Genomic DNA, 19121 nt, shown 5'->3' on the forward strand with positions numbered 1-19121 from the left:
AAACGTAAACTAATGCAGGAATAATCATCAATCTAGGACTCAACCCAAAGAAAACAAAGTAAATACAAATATATATTTCCAAATATATTTAAACTTTTTCAGCAAGATACAATAAATACAACAAAGTATTTACAGAGTACAGGTTTCAGGAATAATTAATAAATCAATATAGAAATCTTGCATGTTGGTCTCGACCCAAAGACATCAAATGAAATGTAGATAAAAAAGATTTACTGGAACGTTTATTAGCAAGGTAAAAAAAATACAAGTACAAGAAGAACCTGTCACTGTTCTATCACAACGATAAAATTAATACATACAGATTCCATGCAACATGAACATCTTTAGTATCTCGTCCCCACTCTCTTCTGTACAGTTACTTTATGAACAAATGTGCAAATCTAAATCACCAGAGTCTGACAGGCTTGAGGTTAGCTTCTCTGGCTCAGCTGCCGGTACAGCTGGATGGTCATCAGCTGGACTTCAGGGTCTCCAGGTTTCATGTCGATGGCTCTCAGGAACAAGTTCAACGCCTCGTCCAGCTTCCCCTCACCGCTCCTCTCCTTCCCTCTTCTGACCAGCGAGACGAAGGACTCCTCCTCAACCTTATTGCTCACTTCCTGTCCAGACTCCTCCTCTTCCTCCTCCATGGTATTGCTCACTTCCTGTCCAGACTCCTCCTCCTCAACCTTATTGCTCACTTCCTGTCCAAACTCCTCCATGGTATTGCTCACTTCCTGTCCAGACTCCATGTCATTGCTCACTTCCTGTTCAGACTCCTCCTCTTCCATATTATTGCTCACTTCCTGTCCAGACTCCTCCTCTTCCTCCTCAGAGTTTAATGTCTCTCCCACCGTCTCCTCCAGCTGAAGCTCATCACGAGTTGAACCAATGACTTCCTCTTCGTCCGGGTGCCTCCCTGAAACCTCCACATCATCTTCATCAGCCATGTCGGTGTCTTCAATCATGGACATGATGAAGGACCGGCGTGAGGCCACGGAGGTGTTTCCTCCGACGCTCTTTCTCGACCGCAGAGGGGCGGGGCCTGATTTGGGCGTGGAGGCTCCGAGAACCTCGAAGGAGTGGTTGTGTTGACCCCCATCGTCCTCGTCCTCGTCTTCACTATCGTAAATCACTGCTGCTCTCTTCTTCTTGATGGCCACAATGGAGTCGTCCATGGACTGGTCCATCTCAGAGGCGTGACTGAGACTGAGCTTTTCTTTATGTTGACTCTCAGAAAGGGATTTATAAACATCAAAAGTGCCCTCCATCTGCAGCTGTGACAGCAGCTTCCTCTCCTCCTCTTCGGTCTCCCGATGATCCAGAACTTCTCGGTCCGAGAAGTCACTTTCTTCAAGCTGTAAGTTGAAGTTGCCCTCAAAGGATTCCAGTCCTGAGCTGACTCTGGACGACGCGTCCGTCTTAGGATCCAAATCCAGCTTCAGGACAGAAAGTCTTTTGTTCTGCAGAGGTTCAGGAGGTTCATCACCGGCTGTGACGTACGGCTCAGACGTCGCCGACTGGTCCATCAAGTCTTGAACGGAGACGTCCGCCGTATCACCTGCTGCAGCATTGCTGGTCTCCGACACCACCAGAGAGTCCTCATTCACCTGAGGGGTGGCGTCCTCCTCCTCTTCTATGGAGCTCCTCTCCCGCTCGACGGACGGGTGTTTCGGTGAATACAGGTTCTGCTCTGGAAGCTCGTCTCGGCTTCCTTCTAGAACAACAGGTTGTTCTTCGGACATACTCTCATCTACGGTGAGATCAATAACCGGGGTACCATTCTGTTGGACACCCTCCTTGTCAGAACCAGACTGGTCCAACTCCACAACAATGGGTGACCCGTTGAATTTGCGGTCGGGCTGTGGAAAGGAAGGACTTGGTCTTGGATTCTTTTTCTTGTGAGACTGCTCCCAGTTGTTGTTGGACTCTGGTTGTCTGAGCCAGGCCGGCTCTGTGCTGGATGCCATGCTATCCGCCAGCTGCATCTGCAGCTCCGACTCGGCCTTCATCAGCTCCTGGGCCTTCTGGACCCGCCCCTCGATGTAGTGGTGCGCCTCCTGGTCCTCCGGTGCCTCGTCGTGGTTGACGTCGACGGAGAACATGAGATCGTGGTCGGAGATCCCAAACATCTCCATGGTGTGGAGGTGGGCGATGTGCTCGTCCAGTTCGGGGTCCGTCCGTCGGTGTCTGGAGTGCAGCTCTTGGAGCTGCAGCTGCGTGGACGAAGACCGCGTATCCTCCAGGATGAAGAGCTCCTTCAAGTCTTGCCTGCTGAAGTAACGAAACGGGTTCTTCTTGTCCCCGGTGCTCTGCCGGATGAGGGAGTCCTTGAAGACCTGCCGTCTGTAGATCTTCTCCTCCACCGTGCCGCAGGTGATCAACCTGTAGATGACCACGTTTTCGGTCTGTCCGATGCGGTACGCTCTGTCCACGGCCTGGGCGTCCGTCGCCGGGTTCCAGCTGGGATCGTAGATCACGACTCGGTCGGCCGCCGTCAAAGTGATGCCGACTCCTCCGACCTGTGTGGTGAGGAGGAAGACGGAGTAGCTTCGGTCCGCCTGGAACCGAGTGATGAGCCGCTCTCGCTCTGCGATCTGAGTAATCGTCCCGTCCAGCCGCATCACCTTGAAGCCTCGGTTGCCCAGGATGCGTTCGATGATGTCGAGCACCTTCCTGTAATGAGCGAAGACCAGCGTTCGGTGGCCTTCGTCTCGGAGCCTCTCGAGAAGAGCGAACAGAAAGACCAGTTTCCCGGACTCTGATATCAATGTGTCGTCGGGGATGTTGGCGATGCTTCCTGGGTCCACCTCCACGTTGCCGTTCTGCTGACCGTCAGCTCTACTCTCCTCCAAGCCCAGCTTGGCTATGGCTGCAGCAGAGAACAGTCTCGGGTGGTCGCACAACTTCTTCATGATGTTGAGTTCGGCCAGAGGCGATCTGGTCGTCATGAGCAGCTCCTTGATGTGGTCCAGAGAGATGAACTGCCTGTAGATGTCCTCCTGGACGGCGCTCAGGTAAGTCCAGACAATCAGGTCGTTCTTCCTCTTCAGCGTCGGCATGACGGCTCCGGAGTCTTTCTGAGGTTTTGGGACTCGGCCGTCTTTGCCTTCCTGTTGTTCGCGGTTGATTTTGTCCTTCTGCACTTCTGCTTTTGTCCTGCGGAGGAAGTAGGGTTGTATTATGGTCATGAGGTTCTCCGACATCCGAGACCCGAGAGCCTTTTCCCCCGGAGTGGCGTCCTTCTCTCTGGCCCGGGTGATGGGGTTCTCATACTCTGTTTTAAATGTTCTAGCTGTCCCCAGGAGAGTGCCGTGGCACGCAAAGTCAAAGAGAGCCCACATCTCCTTCAGGTTGTTCTGGACCGGCGTGCCCGTGAGAAGAACCCGGTTTTTTGACGGTATGGCGTAGACACTTTTGGCCGATTTGGTGGACGTGTTCTTTATCTTGTGCGCCTCATCCAGGATCACATAGTCCCAAGTGAACTCTCCGCCGTTGTACGACGACAACTGCTGCCAGTTATTCATGACCATGGTGTACGTGGTGATGACGACGCCGCTCCTCCTCTGGACCTTCTCCAGATTCCTGGTCCTCTCTTTGCCGGTGCCGTGAAACTCCTTGACCCTCATGCCGGGAGTCCACTTGGCGAACTCCTTGGTCCAGTTGGTGATGAGAGACGTGGGCATGACCAGCAGAGTGTGCTTCGCCAGCTCGCTGTCATACATCCCGGAGAGGAATGAGATCACCTGGATGGTTTTACCGAGGCCCATGTCGTCTGCCAGGATCCCCCCTTTACGCCCGTCTCTGTGCAGGCCGTATAGGAAGGCCACTCCGTTCCTCTGGTAGTCGTAAAGCTTGTCGTACAACTCTTTGAACAGCATCAAACCACTGCCGTTAACGTCGACAAAGTCGTCGTCTTCTTCCTCAGACTCGTCCTGAGAGAGATGTTCCTCGATCTTCTTTATTCTGCTTTCAAGCTTCTCGCTCTGCCGGATGTCGTTCGCCAGTTTGAAGAACTTCAGCGCTTTCTTCATGTCGCCTTGTCTGCCGACGTCTTTACCATCTTGAATTAATCTGAAGGGAAGAAACAGGACATCAGCGGGTTATTAATAAGACAGTCATTAGTTCTAGTGCTTTTCTATTTAATGGTGCAGTTTGGTCCATTCTGGCCATGACTTCTCGTCTCTGGTGAAGGCACCAACTTATGCTCCAGCAAACATTTTACCTTCAAAGAGTTCTATTTCTCTCCTTACTGAACAAAAACAACGTGATTACTTGTTTTAACTTTCCAACTATATTTTAGAATTAAAACATCTGTATATTCATATTAACACACGTGACAAAAACAATGTTCTTATTAAAATCATTTAAACACTTTTGTGTATCACATTAAACAAACACTTTCCAAAACAGGGTCACAAAAGGCTATAAAGCTCATCTTTAACTTACTTATCTTATGAGAAAACATTGAAATGCTAAATAAATTCAAACCCAAAACCTCAACTATATTCCCTATATGCCGATGTTTAATATCAAAGACTTCTGTATTTGTAGATGTTTGAAAGCAGAGGGAATAATGTCTCAGGTTGTAGACCCCCCCACAGTTTACCGTTAACCATCAGAGTGTAAATAAAGTTTTACTGTTAACATCACAGAGTAAATAAAGTTTTATCGTTAACCATCACAGTGTAAATAAAGTTCTCCTGACGATGGTTCTCCTCCAGTACTCAGTAGATCATGTGGTTCTAGTCTCTGATCTCTGATCATGTTTCATTGTTAACAACTAATCAAGAAGAGAGCTAGTAACGTTAGCAGCACCGCTAACGGCTAACCAACGGAGGTTCACTTCAGTTACATCATGATGCCTTCAGGCTCTGCTCAGTGAACATGAGTACTGGCTGAAGGTACATTATAACGTTATCGTGATGTGTTCACATGTAATCTGTAAAATGTAGTTTTGGTGATAAACTTGAATAAATCCAGTAGTTTGAAGGAGATGTTTTCATGTTAATATAAAATAGATGTTAGAGATGAATTATTGTAATGTAATTATGATGTTTAACTTCATAACACAAGCTCTAAACACAGCATTATACATCTGTAAAAATTATGAAAAAACACAATATTGTGGATCCTTGTAGACCAGCTGCTCTAATCAAACATCAAAGAGATCTGTATCTGTTAAAAGGATAATCGAGGATCAATAATTAGTATCCTTTTTTAATTTTGTGCTGATCTGATCCGTGAGTTTTATGATCCGTTGTTTTCTATTCTTCGGTTCATTTTATTATTACGCCCTCTGGTGGTTTAAAGAATAATGCAACAAACAGCACAGGGAGCATAAAGAGTAAACAAAGAGGACGGTACATCTGTGTTCAGCCCGTCATCTTAAAGTTACACAGAAACTTTAAAGATGGAATAATAATAAAAACACATGAAATCAAAAGGATATTTATATAGTTATTCATCAAATATAAAAGTTTGTTATTGAAGCTGTTTTGACAAAAACAAGTAAATAGATTGTTTCATCTCGTGAGGAAAGAGCCTGAAAGACGTTTAAAACAGGAAGTAAAAAGTTAAAATAAATCATCTTCTTGTTATTTACACCATCTGAAGCCCTCAGTGTCTTTAGTCTGACTTCATATTTAATAGAATAAAGATGTAGCTTAACAGATGTAGTTTAATAGAATAAAGATGTAGTTTAATAGAATAAAGATGTAGTTTAATAGAATAAACATGTAGTTTAATAGAATATAGATGTAGTTTAATAGAATAAACATGTAGTTTAATAGATGTAGTTTAATAGAATAAACATGTAGTTTAATAGATGTAGTTTAATAGAATAAACATGTAGTTTAATAGAATATAGATATAGTTTAATAGATGTAGTTTAATAGAATAAACATGTAGTTTAATAGAATAAACATGTAGTTTAATAGAATATAGATGTAGTTTAATAGATGTAGTTTAATAGAATAAAGATGTAGTTTAATAGAATAAAGATGTAGTTTAATAGAATATAGATGTAGTTTAATAGATGTAGTTTAATAGAATAAAGATGTAGTTTAATAGAATATAGATGTAGTTTAATAGATGTAGTTTAATAGAATAAAGATGAAGTCTACCTGTGGTAGGCTTCCATCTGGTCGTCTGAGTCCACAGACAAACACCTGAGGAGACGAGTTCAGGGTTAAAAAACATCAAAGAATCATTGATAGAAAATACACTGTGATCAATACAACGATGTACAAATACTCCAAGGCCTTCACTCTAAATACTACTGAAGAAAAAGTACACAAGTATTGTCAGCTTAATTTCGTTAAAGTATCAGTAAAAGTACACAAGTATTATCAGTGTCATGTAGTAAAAGTATCAGCAGTAAAAGTACACAAGTATTATCAGTGTCATGTAGTAAAAGTATCAGCAGTAAAAGTACACAAGTATTATCAGTGTCATGTAGTAAAAGTATCAGCAGTAAAAGTACACAAGTATTATCAGTGTCATGTAGTAAAAGTATCAGCAGTAAAAGTACACAAGTATTATCAGTGTCATGTAGTAAAAGTATCAGCAGTAAAAGTACACAAGTATTATCAGTGTCATGTAACGTTAGTTAAAGTATCAGCAATGCTAACTGTTAGCATAAATGTGGCCAAAGCTACAGTAAAGTCAACCAGTGGGCGTTAGCATTGATGCTAACTGTTAGCACTGATGCTAGCTAGCCGTAGCATTAGCAGTACTCACTCATCCAGTTTCATGGAAATCTCCGCAACGTCGCCGTTATGCTGACGGACATCCATCCCGACAAAGTGAGCTTCTCACCGGCAGGATAGAACTAAGAAGAGTCGAAGGAGACAATCCGACACAAACACTCGTGAATGAGTGAGTTTATTTCACGTAACGTTGCTGCTGCTGTGAGTTGTTGTGTGTTTTGAACGGAGCAGCGTCCGGCCCCGCCAAAATGTTTCCAGCGAATCAGAGAGGACGCTGTTGTGACGCGTTAACGCAGTTGTCCAATCGGGAGGGAGAGGAAAAAAATACAAGTAAAGTAGGAGGGATCAACACCACAGCACAGCCAATGAGCAGCGCTGATCCAGGCCGGAAAGAGAACGCCGGTCTCTTTTTTTCTTCTTCTCTTTCTTTTCAACTTTATTGAGACAAATATACATTACAACGTGTTTTCTGGCAGAAAAACATCGTGTGTAGCCCAAATAATATTAATTTATAATTATAAACATGTACCAGGGCAACTACTGACTGTATGAAAACATATTTAAATAAAATACAATTCAAAAAATAAAATGTCCTACTGTTACACCTGTGAACATCTTTTCTCTCTTCATATACACTTGACACTTTAATAATGTACTTGTTTTAACGTACTGTTATTTGTTTATCATAGTTTATTGTAATGTTTTCTATTTTTAAATGATGTTTTAATTGTTTATTGTTTGTGTAACATAGTTGATAATAAACAGTTCTGTTCTCAGGACTTCATGAAGAACTCTTCTGCCTCTCTTCCTTTTATACGCGCTTCTCTTTTGTAAAGTAAACATCTGTATTTTGTCTTCTTCTGTTGTTTGCATTGAGCAGATGTGGTTTAGTTTCCTGTGGTTCCAATTGAAAGGAACAATTGTAAGTTTAGGAGCATCTATTAATGAAATGTAATGTAATAATCACATGTTTCCATAAATATATAATTACCTGAAATCAAACTGGTTTGTTTTCATTCCCTTAGAATGTTATTAAATTTATAATAGTAACAATATTACTCTGTATTTAAACACAGTAATATTACTGTGTATTTAAACACAGTCATATTTCCGTGTATTTAATGTGACTAATGTCATAAAGTCATGATGTCTTCTATATAAAGTATAGAATATGTATTTATTTGTATTAATAAATATTAACATTATTATTGTGTTTGAATTATGTCATAAAGTCATGATGTCTTCTATATGAAGTTTATTATTATTTGTTATTTATTTTGTTTGTTTGTTTATTTTATTCATAAATAATAACATTATTATTGTGTTTAAATGTCATAAAGTCATGGTGTTACACACTCCGGGTCACTAGGTGGCAGCACGCAGCTTAAACGCTGGTTTGTAGTCCGCCATTAAACTGAAGAAGAAGAAGAAGAAGAAGAAGAAGAAGAAGAAGAAGAATTAAATCGAGCGCACCTTCTGCTTGTCAACAGCCGGTCACAGTGCGTGCTGAGCGGCCGTATGGCGGCGTGGTTTACGGGAATCAAACCGTGTCGTTAGTCGTTTTCTCCGGCTGAGGTTTAGACGAACAACCGACCAAACATGGCGCATCTCTCTCAAAACCCCGCTGACAAAGAGAGGTGAGTTCTTGTAGAGGCTAGCCTGTTAGCATAGCTAAAGCTAAAGCTCACGAGCTGACGAACCCGTTCAGAAGACTTGTGAATATAAATAGAACTCTTGAATCTGTGAACATAACTTGCTTTTTATCAGTTTCAGTAACAAACATGGCGATGTTAAAGAGTCAGTCTTCAATTCGGCGTTCATTTAATTCGTTTTTTAGCTTTTAATCATAACAAAAAACGACTTTTTAAAGGTGAATGGTTCATTAAAACCGTCACGTTGAAGAGAAGCGAGGGATTGTGGGAGTAACGTCAACTAGTTAAACTGTCGTAAACCGAGTTACCTGTTTAGCAGAATGAATCCCGTGTATCACTAAACACTTCAGAGTGACGGTTTGTCGTGTTTACACACGCAGACGTGTTCTGTGAAGTCTTCTGTAGGAACAGTGCAACGTGTTAAAGTGGTCTGTTGTTACAGGAAGTCTGGTGTGTCGGTGGAGACCTTTAGCATGACGTGTATTAAGGCTCCTTTAACCAACGTACGACCGTTCATGACGGTTTGTTGTCTGATCTGACATCATTTAAATGAGATTAATCTTGATTTAACGTGTCCGTTATAAATGACTCCTCCGTTCAGAGGAGATGATGGATCTGGATTGTTTTGATGTGAGAAATGATCTGCTAGGATTAATATATATGTATTATGTAATAATCTGTAGATTATCTGTTTCAGTTAATTGATGAATAGTTTTGTCTATAAAAAGTCAGAAAATACCAATTTAAAGCCTTTGTTTCCACAGATGTTCAGTGAACTAATAAGTGTGTGTGTGTGTGTGTGTGTGTGTGTGTGTGTGTGTGTGTGTGTGTGTGTGTGTTCCAGGTTCATCTGCGTCTATCCGATCTACATCAACAGTAAGAAGACTCTGGCTGAAGGACGAAGGATCCCAACAGAGAAGGTTCCTCCATCTGTACTGTTTGATTTGTTCACCTTTAGACTGCTGGTGGTGGTTGGGGTGAACATGGATAAGTGGAGGTCGGCGGTTCGATCCCCGGCTCCTGCTCTACTAGTCTCATGTCGATGTGTCTTTGAGCAAGACACTTAACCCCAGAATGTCTCCTGTAGCTGCGTCTACAGTCTGTAGATACTGAACTGTAAGTCGCTTTGGATAAAAGCGTCTGATAAATGACTGTGATGTAATGTAATGTAAACTGACGGGTTGGTTTGATTTGTCCGCCTTCAGACGAGCTGTTGCGTAATGTTCTCGTCATCTGTCTGCAGGCGGTGGAGAACCCGTCCTGTGCTGAGATCAGAGACGTGCTGACGGCCGCCGGGATGAACGTCTACGTGGAGGTAAGAAGAAGAAGAAGAGTCACTCAGCAAAGAAGGTAACGCGTATATTTATACATAAATCTTGTGTTTTCCAGAACAAAATGCACCCCAGAGAGTGGAACAGAGACGTCCAGTTCAGAGGTCGAGTCAGAGTTCAGGTGAAGCAGGAAGACGGAAGCTTCTGTCTGGACAAGTTCACGTCCCGTAAGTCCTCCAGTCTCTGTAGGACATCATGTCCTAACCAGGAGACAAACATCTGGTTCTTCAGAGCTTCACGTGTTAAAGCTGCATTCTCTCTAGTGTCCACCAGGGGGCGACTCCTCTGGTTGTATAGAAGTCTAGTCTAAAATGACTCTACTTCTCTCTTGATTTATTCCCTCAGTAAACATTGTAAACATGAGTTTATGGTCTCAATCTCTAGTTTACAGTCTTCTTCAATACAGCATGATGTTCATTTAGTACATTATGCTCCATTTAGAGTCACACAGACCATAAAGAGGGGATGATTTAGGGGCGGGGCTACACACTGATTGACAGGTCTCTACGTCACTCCTCCTCAGTCCAGATATGTGACGTTTGTTGTTATTTACAGGTAGGGAGGTGATGTTGTTTACAGGTACTAGTCTAGTCAATGTGTCCTTGAGCAAGACACTTAACCCCAATATTGCTCCCGTAGCTGCGTCCACGGTGTGCAGATAGATACTGAATTGTAAGTCGCTTTGGATAAAAGCGTCTGATAAATGACTGTAATGTAATGTAGGGAGGTGATGTTGTTGTTGTTGTTGTTGTTTACAGGTAGGGAGGTGATGTTGTTGTTGTTTACAGGTAGGGAGGTGATGTTGTTGTTGTTTACAGGTAGGGAGGTGTTGTTGTTGTTTACAGGTAGGGAGGTGATGTTGTTGTTGTTTACAGGTAGGGAGGTGTTGTTGTTGTTTACAGGTAGGGAGGTGATGTTGTTGTTTACAGGTAGGGAGGTGATGTTGTTGTTTACAGGTAGGGAGGTGATGTTGTTGTTTACAGGTAGGGAGGTGATGTTGTTGTTTACAGGTAGGGAGGTGTTGTTGTTGTTGTTTACAGGTAGGGAGGTGATGTTGTTGTTGTTTACAGGTAGGGAGGTGATGTTGTTGTTTACAGGTAGGGAGGTGTTGTTGTTGTTTACAGGTAGGGAGGTGATGTTGTTGTTGTTTACAGGTAGGGAGGTGTTGTTGTTGTTTACAGGTAGGGAGGTGATGTTGTTGTTTACAGGTAGGGAGGTGATGTTGTTGTTTACAGGTAGGGAGGTGATGTTGTTGTTTACAGGTAGGGAGGTGTTGTTGTTGTTTACAGGTAGGGAGGTGATGTTGTTGTTGTTTACAGGTAGGGAGGTGATGTTGTTGTTGTTTACAGGTAGGGAGGTGATGTTGTTGTTGTTGTTTACAGGTAGGGAGGTGTTGTTGTTGTTTACAGGTAGGGAGGTGTTGTTGTTGTTGTTTACAGGTAGGGAGGTGTTGTTGTTGTTGTTTACAGGTAGGGAGGTGATGTTGTTGTTGTTTACAGGTAGGGAGGTGATGTTGTTGTTGTTTACAGGTAGGGAGGTGATGTTGTTGTTGTTTACAGGTAGGGAGGTGATGTTGTTGTTGTTGTTTACAGGTAGGGAGGTGTTGTTGTTGTTGTTTACAGGTAGGGAGGTGTTGTTGTTGTTGTTTACAGGTAGGGAGGTGTTGTTGTTGTTTACAGGTAGGGAGGTGATGTTGTTGTTGTTGTTGTTGTTTACAGGTAGGGAGGTGATGTTGTTGTTGTTGTTGTTGTTTACAGGTAGGGAGGTGGTGATGTTGTTGTTGTTTACAGGTAGGGAGGTGATGTTCTACGTAGCGGAGATGATCCCTAAACTAAAGACCAGGACCCAGAAGAGTGGAGGAGGAGACACCAGCTCTCAGCAGGGAGACGGAGGAAAGAAGAGCAAGAAGAAGAAGAAATAGACTCAAAGAAATCACACATTCTTTTTTTTCTTTTTTTAATTCATTTTAAATATAAACACATTTCAGTGGAGATAGTTTTTTTTATGGGTGTGTTGTTGTGAACCCAGAGACTCATCCGCTCTGTTTCCTCTTTATATTCTGACTCTATTGATCAGATCTATTCTTTACTTAGTGATGAACACCTCGGTCCTCTTCCTCCACATGTAGAAGAATAAAAGAGTTCATTTTCTCACTTGTTTGGTTTCATCTGTTGTTCAACTGAACCGATGTTTGAAGTTCAGATCTGACTACTTTGCTTTTAGACATCTAGTAAGATATTTAAATGATCATGAAAACAATGATCACAACATGAGGAAAAACACACAAACCAGCTGGTGAACCTACAAATGAACACGACTCCACATTTTGATAAACGTCTCAAAAGTTCCACTTTTATAACGTTTCTGAAATAGTTTTTGATGTTTCTGAAATCACCAAAATGTAATTGAACGTGTGGATCTCTGGACGTTACATCTGAACATGAACATAAGATACGTCATGAGACGTACGAACATGAATGTGTATTTCATCCTCGGTAACATTAAGAGTACAAACTCATTAAAGTCAGCATGTGAAAGTTATTCTAATTTAGATGATTTTAAATTATTGTTTCTGTTTTAATTCTGTTTTTTTATTTTCAGGTTTGAGACATTCTGTATGTATTTAATAGTTAGTAAAAATGAAATTAATGAAATAATTTACTAAATAATTAAAGTAAGATCCCGGCTTTAAACCGTGAAGCTAAAGCTAAGCTAACAGATGTAAAAACTATTTAGCTGACGCCTATTCCCCCCCGGATGTGACGTCATCTCCGTGGCTTTCTGTATACAGTTTCTAGGCAACCGTGTTTCTGCGTCTCTTGACTAGCTCTCCGTCTCGTGAACCGGACGGATGCCCGGTCCTCTCGTAGACTCGACCCGGGCTCCGGTGGCCTTCGGGCGCCGCGCGGTGCCGCAGCTGTTCGGGGACCTTCTGCGGCCGGAGGCGGACACGAGGCTCCGGGCTCTGGGTTCACTCTGCGACCTGATCCACCACGACCAGGACCGGGTCTACCAGACCGTCAGAGGGGGTAACACTTATCTTTATCTAAAAAAAAATATATATATATATATATATAAAACATAATGTGTTGTTCTTCTTCTGCAGGTTTTCTGCAGCAGCTGAATGTTTTGTTGGAGGATGAAGATTCTTCTGTCAGAACAAAAACCTGCGAACTGCTTCACCTGCTGACCTCACACAACATCAGCAGGTAGAGAGACAGACAGGAAGGAGGGAGGGAGGAGACAGGAAGGAGAGACAGACAGGAGGGAGGAAGGAGACAAACAGGAGGGAGGAGGGAGGAAGGAGACAGACAGGAGGGAGGAGGGAGGAAGGAGACAGACAGGAGGGAGGAGGGAGGAAGGAGACAGACAGGAAGGAGACAGACACACAGGAAGGAGACAGGAGACAGGAAGGAGACAGACAGACATGAGTTGTGAGACAGGCAGGAGAGAAGATGAGTCATAGAAAAAGAAGACAGACAGGAGGACTAAAACTAGGAAATAGAGACTCTGTTGGGGACTATTTTTAGCGGTGGATGAATATGTGAAGATGAAGATGAGTTTTAATGGAGCTCTCTCAGACTGTGATACACACACAGTAAAGTAGTACTTGTAGTACTGGTTGTAGTCCTTGGTGTTTCCAGCAGGTGTAGTACTTGTTATACTGGTTGTACCTGTAGTCCTGGTTGTAGTCCCTGGTGTCTCCAGCAGGTGGCGGTATCACTCCGCAGTAAAAGGTGTCTCTCTTGTCTCCTCCTCCCTCAGACAGGCCCTTCTGTCCTCCTCCCTCCTCCCTCCTCTCTCTCAGCTGTTGGATGACTCCTCCCCCTCCTGCAGGAGGAGCGTCCTCCGCGTGCTGGACCGCCTCGCGCTGCTGCCTGCAGGTAAACTCAGCTGATCACAGCTGATCACAGGTGTGATCAGTGATGAAGAACAGGCTGCGTCGTTCATTCAAGCTTCATATTAATAACATTCCACTGAATATATTAACGCTGTTTCACACCACAGAGAGAGATTTATTAAAGAAAGAAATATATAATATACATATTATTATACACATGTATTTATATATATATAAATAAATGGTAGGATAAGTAATAGTTGTACTTATTTGTAGTAATCGACAGCAGTACAACTAGTGAGTGACTGTGAAACTGTATTAATCATAATAATATTAATATTATTATTATTAATAATAATATTATTATTAATAATACAAATTAAATTATTATAGATATGATAATTGTAAGAGCCACAGGTGTATATATTATTTAATTGGAATTTTGTGAATATTTATCATTTAATTTCTGAATTATGCTCATTGTGTAGGAACTAAGATATGTAAAATATATTGAAAGACATTTATGTTAACGAGTGACGCTCCCTTGTGTCGTGTTTTAATGACGTCATGGCGGCAGCAGGTGCAAACGAAGAGCTGCGTTAGACATGGGAGCACATAGTTTATCTACCGTGTGACAGAGAATATTGTTTGTATATTTAGTTAAAGCTTTGCTGCAAAATAAAGACAAACGGAAAAGAACTAAACGATCTCCTGTCATTCGCGTGAGGAAATGAAGTCACTGTGCCTGCAGCTCATTTGCGGCTTAATATTGAACAAAACCGAGGGAACGCCGCTACAATAATAATGTACTAAATAATAGCAATAATAATAATAATGGTGATTATTCTAATTATTATTATAGCTCTGATAATAAAAATGATATAAATTATGATGACAACAATAATAGTAATTATTATCACGTATTATTATAATTGTTATAGTTGATATTATTATTGTTGTGGTTGTATTATATTCTGTTAAATGACTGCAGTATACTATATATTATCTTAGATAATACTACATTACTTCTCTCTTTTATTTCATATTGTTCTATATTATTCTGCTTTACTGTGTAAATACATGATATTCTATATTATATTTATACATGAATACACACACTAAGTATCAATAATCACATCTTCATGTAATCCTCTTACAGTGAAGTTTGTCTGACGTGAGATTAAAATCCCTTCAGGTGCAGAAGCTCTGCTGCCTCTGGTTCCTAAACTGATGCTGAAGCTCAGAGAGGAGGAGGAAGAGGAGGAAGAGGAGGTGCTGCTCCTCTCCACCATCACCTCCTGCTCCAGGCTGGACGCTCTGCCGGCTTTGGCCTCTGACGGTGTCTCGCTGCTGGGACGCAAACTCTCCCACCGCTCCCCGAACATCCGCAGGGAAGCGGCTGCAGCCCTGATGAACCTCAGGTTAAACACACGACACTTCAACTCCTTTCAGTGATTCAGCTTGAACTCTACGCTTCAACTTCATTTACTTCTTATACCTAAGCTCAAACTTCAGGAACTCCTGTATGTGTTACACTTTAACAAACACTTAAGTTCCTTTCAGTGATTCAACTTGAACTCAACGCTTCAACTTCATTCAGTTGTTATACCTCAACTGAAACGTCAGGAACTCCTCTCGGTGTTACACTTTAGCTCCTTTCGGCTCCTTTATGTCGACGTCGCTCAGCATTTAACATCAAACCTCGTTCTAAACTTTCACTCAAACTCCACTTCAACTAACATTCACAACTCCATGAAGTGTCTAAGCTTTAACCAACACTTCATCTCCTTTCAACATCACTCTGTGCTGTCTGACACCAGACTCCATTCATAAAACCAGTGATTTTACCTCTCAGAACACAGGAGTCAGTGAACTACTGCTCCTCCGTCGATTAGTTAGTTAGTTAGTTAGTTAGTTAGTTAGTTAGTGTTGTTGTGTGACTTTAGTGTTTTAGAGAGTTAGTTCAGATTCACTAAAGTCACACAACAACACTAACCCACTAACTGATGGATAAGAACCTCTTATAACCTCACTAAAAATAACCCAAACTGTCCCTTTAATCCTGTTTCAGTGTCTGTGAGGACGGGAGGCGGCGGGTGTGTGAGGAGGAGCTACTTCCTGTCCTGGTGGACCTGCTGCAGGACCAGGACCTGGAGGTTCAGACCAACGCTGCAGGAGTCATCATGTACACGGTTATCATCACCGCAGGTACAAATACACACCGTCAAGTACTTCACCCTCACTGGAACTACAGATGAAACACATCAAAATACTACAATACCCATGAGCCTCAGGAGACAGGAGGGAGACAGACAGGAAAGGGACAAACAGGAGGGGGACATACAGGAGAGGGACAGACAGGAGGGAAACAGGAGAGGGACAGACAGGAGGAAAGTCAGACAGGAGGAAAGACAGGAGAGGGACAGACAGGAGGGAGACAGGCAGGAGGAAAGACAGGAGAGGGACAGACAGGGGGCATGGGGCACCATGTGACTCCTCCTAAACCAATCAGGTAACAGAGTCTGATTGCAGGTAAGCAGCGGTGTCTGGATCTGAACGTCATCCCCGTCCTCCTGGACCTGGTGACCAGGGACAAAAAGGAGGAGGAGGAGGAGAGGAAGAGGAGGAGGAAGGCCCTGGTCCTGTACTCCCTGAGGGCCCTGACAGCTCTGGCCGAGGTCCCGGTGGGCCGGGTACTGCTGCTGGAGCAGCTCCCCCTGCTGGTGAGGAGGAGCGAGGCGGAGGAGGACCAGGACGTCCGGAGGGCCGCTGAGACCACCGTCAGGGTCGTCACCTGGACTCCCTGAGACCTGGAGACCTGGAGACCTCCAGAACAGAGCCACAATAAACAATGATTATTATTCATTAAGTGTAATTAGTTAATTACTCACAACTGTTAGAACTCGACTCTTTATTTCTTTTATTTTGTAGAAAGTCTCTTTATGTCTTTTATTTTGTAGAAAGTCTCTTTGTGTCTTTTATTTTGTAGAAAGCCTCTTTATGTCTTTTATTTTGTAGAAATCGTCTTTATGTCTTTTATTTTGTAGAAAGCCTCTTTATGTCTTTTATTTTGTAGAAAGCGTCTTTATGTCTTTTATTTTGTAGAAAGCGTCTTTATGTCTTTTATTTTGTAGAAAGCGTCTTTATGTCTTATTTTGTAGAAAGCGTCTTTATGTCTTTTATTTTGTAGAAAGCGTCTTTTTGTCTTTTATTTTGTAGAAAGCCTCTTTATGTCTTTTATTTTGTAGAAAGTGTCTTTATGTCTTTTATTTTGTAGAAAGTGTCTTTATGTCTTTTATTTTGTAGAAAGCGTCTTTATGTCTTATTTTGTAGAAATCGTCTTTATGTCTTTTATTTTGAAGTGAGACACATAATAAATAATTGGCCCTTTTAATGTTAATATTCACGATTCATTTGTTCTCTATGTTCTAACATATAATCAAACGTAGGAGTTTTATTTTGAAGGGCAGTAAAGAAGTCAAGCTGAACCCGAACTAAACGAGCTGAATGTTAAAGTGATGATATGATTGAATGTGTTGAGAAGGACCCTCACGGTCTGTTAAAGCAGCGAACATCACTTTACTTCTTTAGACTCAGAACACAAAGACTCCATGAGGGCCTCCTCTGTCCCACTGACCCCAGCAGGGCCGAGGACCACAGCTTGAGGACCATCACCTGCAGCGTGGTCCTCTCTGACCTGCTGCTCTCAATGAAGCTCTGCTCTCAAATTAAGGCCATCGGCTCTTTGTGTGATTCTGCTGGAGCTCTGGAGGAGGAGGAGGAGGAGGAGGAGGAGGAGGAGGAGGTGAGCCATGTTATTTAGATATTATATATATATATATCATATTATCATATTATAAATATTATATATTGTCTATATCATATATAATATAATGATAATGGACCAGAGAGAGAGGGAGACAGGTAATGGACTGGACCAGAGAGAGAGAGAGAGAGACACAGGCAATGGACTGGTCCAGAGAGAGAGAGAGACAGGTAATGGACTGGACCAGAGAGAGAGAGAGAGAGAGAGACAGGTAATGGACTGGACCAGAGAGAGAGAGAGACAGGTAATGGACTGGACCAGAGAGAGAGAGAGAGAGAGAGAGAGAGAGAGACAGGTAATGGACTGGACCAGAGAGAGAGAGAGACAGGTAATGGACTGGACCAGAGAGAGAGAGAGAGAGAGAGAGAGAGAGAGACAGGTAATGGACTGGACCAGAGAGAGAGAGAGACAGGTAATGGACTGGACCAGAGAGAGAGAGAGAGAGAGACAGGTAATGGACTGGACCAGAGAGAGAGAGAGACAGGTAATGGACTGGACCAGAGAGAGAGAGAGAGAGAGAGAGAGAGAGACAGGCAATGGACTGGTCCAGAGAAAGAGAGAGACAGGTAATGGACTGGTCCAGAGAGAGAGAGAGAGAGAGAGAGAGAGAGAGAGAGACAGGTAATGGACTGGACCAGAGAGAGAGAGAGACAGGTAATGGACTGGACCAGAGAGAGAGAGAGAGAGAGACACAGGCAATGGACTGGTCCAGAGAGAGAGAGAGACAGGTAATGGACTGGACCAGAGAGAGAGAGAGAGAGAGAGAGACAGGTAATGGACTGGACCAGAGAGAGAGAGAGACAGGTAATGGACTGGACCAGAGAGAGAGAGAGAGAGAGAGAGAGAGAGACAGGTAATGGACTGGACCAGAGAGAGAGAGAGACAGGTAATGGACTGGACCAGAGAGAGAGAGAGAGAGAGAGACAGGTAATGGACTGGACCAGAGAGAGAGAGAGACAGGTAATGGACTGGACCAGAGAGAGAGAGAGAGAGAGAGAGAGAGAGAGAGAGAGAGAGAGACAGGTAATGGACTGGTCCAGAGAGAGAGAGAGAGAAAGACAGGCAATGGACTGGACCAGAGAGAGAGAGAGAGAGAGAGAGAGAGAGAGAGAGAGAGAGACGGGTAATGGACTGGTCCAGAGACACACACACACACGTTGCTGCTATCTCACACACACACAGGCGCGCGCACCCTCACGCGCTCCCCTCGTCTATATTTGGGAGCGCTCGCGCAGAGACCGACAGTCGGTGACGGAGCTGCTGGATGTTTCTGACCAACAACAAACAGGTAAGGTCCTCTCTCTGCTGAGCGCGTGCGACCACACATATCACCTGTAATAACCGGAAGTCCTGATGTAGAGTATTATAGAGGCGTTATTACGCTACAATAACGTCCTATACAAAACTCCATAGGGTTATAGGACTATTCTAAGAATGTGGGTATGGTCAACATGATATCATAATAACGATAATAAGAATATGTTAGAGATGTGTGTTGATGTCCAGTGACACTGTGGAGAGAAGTTTATTACATATACACACAGTATAATAGAGATATCAGAGGAATACTACCACATACTGTCGGGGTTAAATACACAGGTTTTTAGCGGGACCCTGGTGCGACCCTCTCCCCGGCTGCGGTCGACCTTGTCCGGGGGAGGGGAGAGCCGGCGCTGTGTCACGACGGGCTGTGGTGCGTCGCAGCGGGGCAGAGGAGCCCCCCCCCCCCCCCCCCCCCCCCCCCCCCCCTCCGTGTTTAAA

The 19121-nt window shown here is 43.2% G+C and overlaps 3 protein-coding genes across 5 annotated transcripts; 2 read left to right on the forward strand and 1 right to left on the reverse strand.

The window, feature by feature from the left end:
* Positions 1 to 71: 71 nt before the first annotated feature.
* On the reverse strand, positions 72 to 6920 carry ercc6l (excision repair cross-complementation group 6-like). Its single transcript, XM_068702977.1, has 3 exons — positions 6742 to 6920; positions 6126 to 6170; positions 72 to 4074 (listed from the first exon to the last, which is right to left on the reverse strand). The coding sequence occupies exons 1-3, from the start codon at positions 6795 to 6797 to the stop codon at positions 432 to 434; spliced, it is 3744 nt and encodes a 1247-aa protein (XP_068559078.1). The 5' UTR covers positions 6798 to 6920; the 3' UTR covers positions 72 to 431.
* Positions 6921 to 8139: 1219 nt separating this feature from the next.
* On the forward strand, positions 8140 to 11846 carry srp19 (signal recognition particle 19). 3 transcript variants are annotated; one of them, XM_068703056.1, is made up of 5 exons: positions 8140 to 8347; positions 9207 to 9282; positions 9606 to 9677; positions 9752 to 9860; positions 11488 to 11580. In XM_068703056.1, the coding sequence occupies exons 1-5, from the start codon at positions 8310 to 8312 to the stop codon at positions 11493 to 11495; spliced, it is 303 nt and encodes a 100-aa protein (XP_068559157.1). In that variant the 5' UTR covers positions 8140 to 8309; the 3' UTR covers positions 11496 to 11580. The 3 variants fall into 3 exon arrangements, with proteins under 3 accessions (XP_068559157.1, XP_068559155.1, XP_068559154.1); XM_068703054.1 differs by lacking the exon at positions 11488 to 11580 and adding an exon at positions 10249 to 10496; XM_068703053.1 differs by having other exon boundaries at positions 8141 to 8347; positions 11484 to 11846.
* Positions 11847 to 11949: 103 nt separating this feature from the next.
* LOC137866849 (radial spoke head 14 homolog) lies at positions 11950 to 16869 on the forward strand. The gene is made up of 6 exons (XM_068703035.1): positions 11950 to 12722; positions 12800 to 12902; positions 13459 to 13577; positions 14730 to 14955; positions 15606 to 15742; positions 16067 to 16869. Exons 1-6 carry the CDS (start codon positions 12545 to 12547, stop codon positions 16339 to 16341), a joined length of 1038 nt encoding a protein of 345 aa, XP_068559136.1. The 5' UTR covers positions 11950 to 12544; the 3' UTR covers positions 16342 to 16869.
* The last annotated feature ends 2252 nt before the right edge of the window (positions 16870 to 19121 follow it).

This window comes from Cebidichthys violaceus, unplaced genomic scaffold, assembly GCF_023349555.1.
Source record: "Cebidichthys violaceus isolate CVI_PGR_0920_01 unplaced genomic scaffold, fCebVio1.0.p SCAF_9, whole genome shotgun sequence".
Taxonomy (NCBI): Eukaryota; Metazoa; Chordata; class Actinopteri; order Perciformes; family Stichaeidae; genus Cebidichthys; species Cebidichthys violaceus.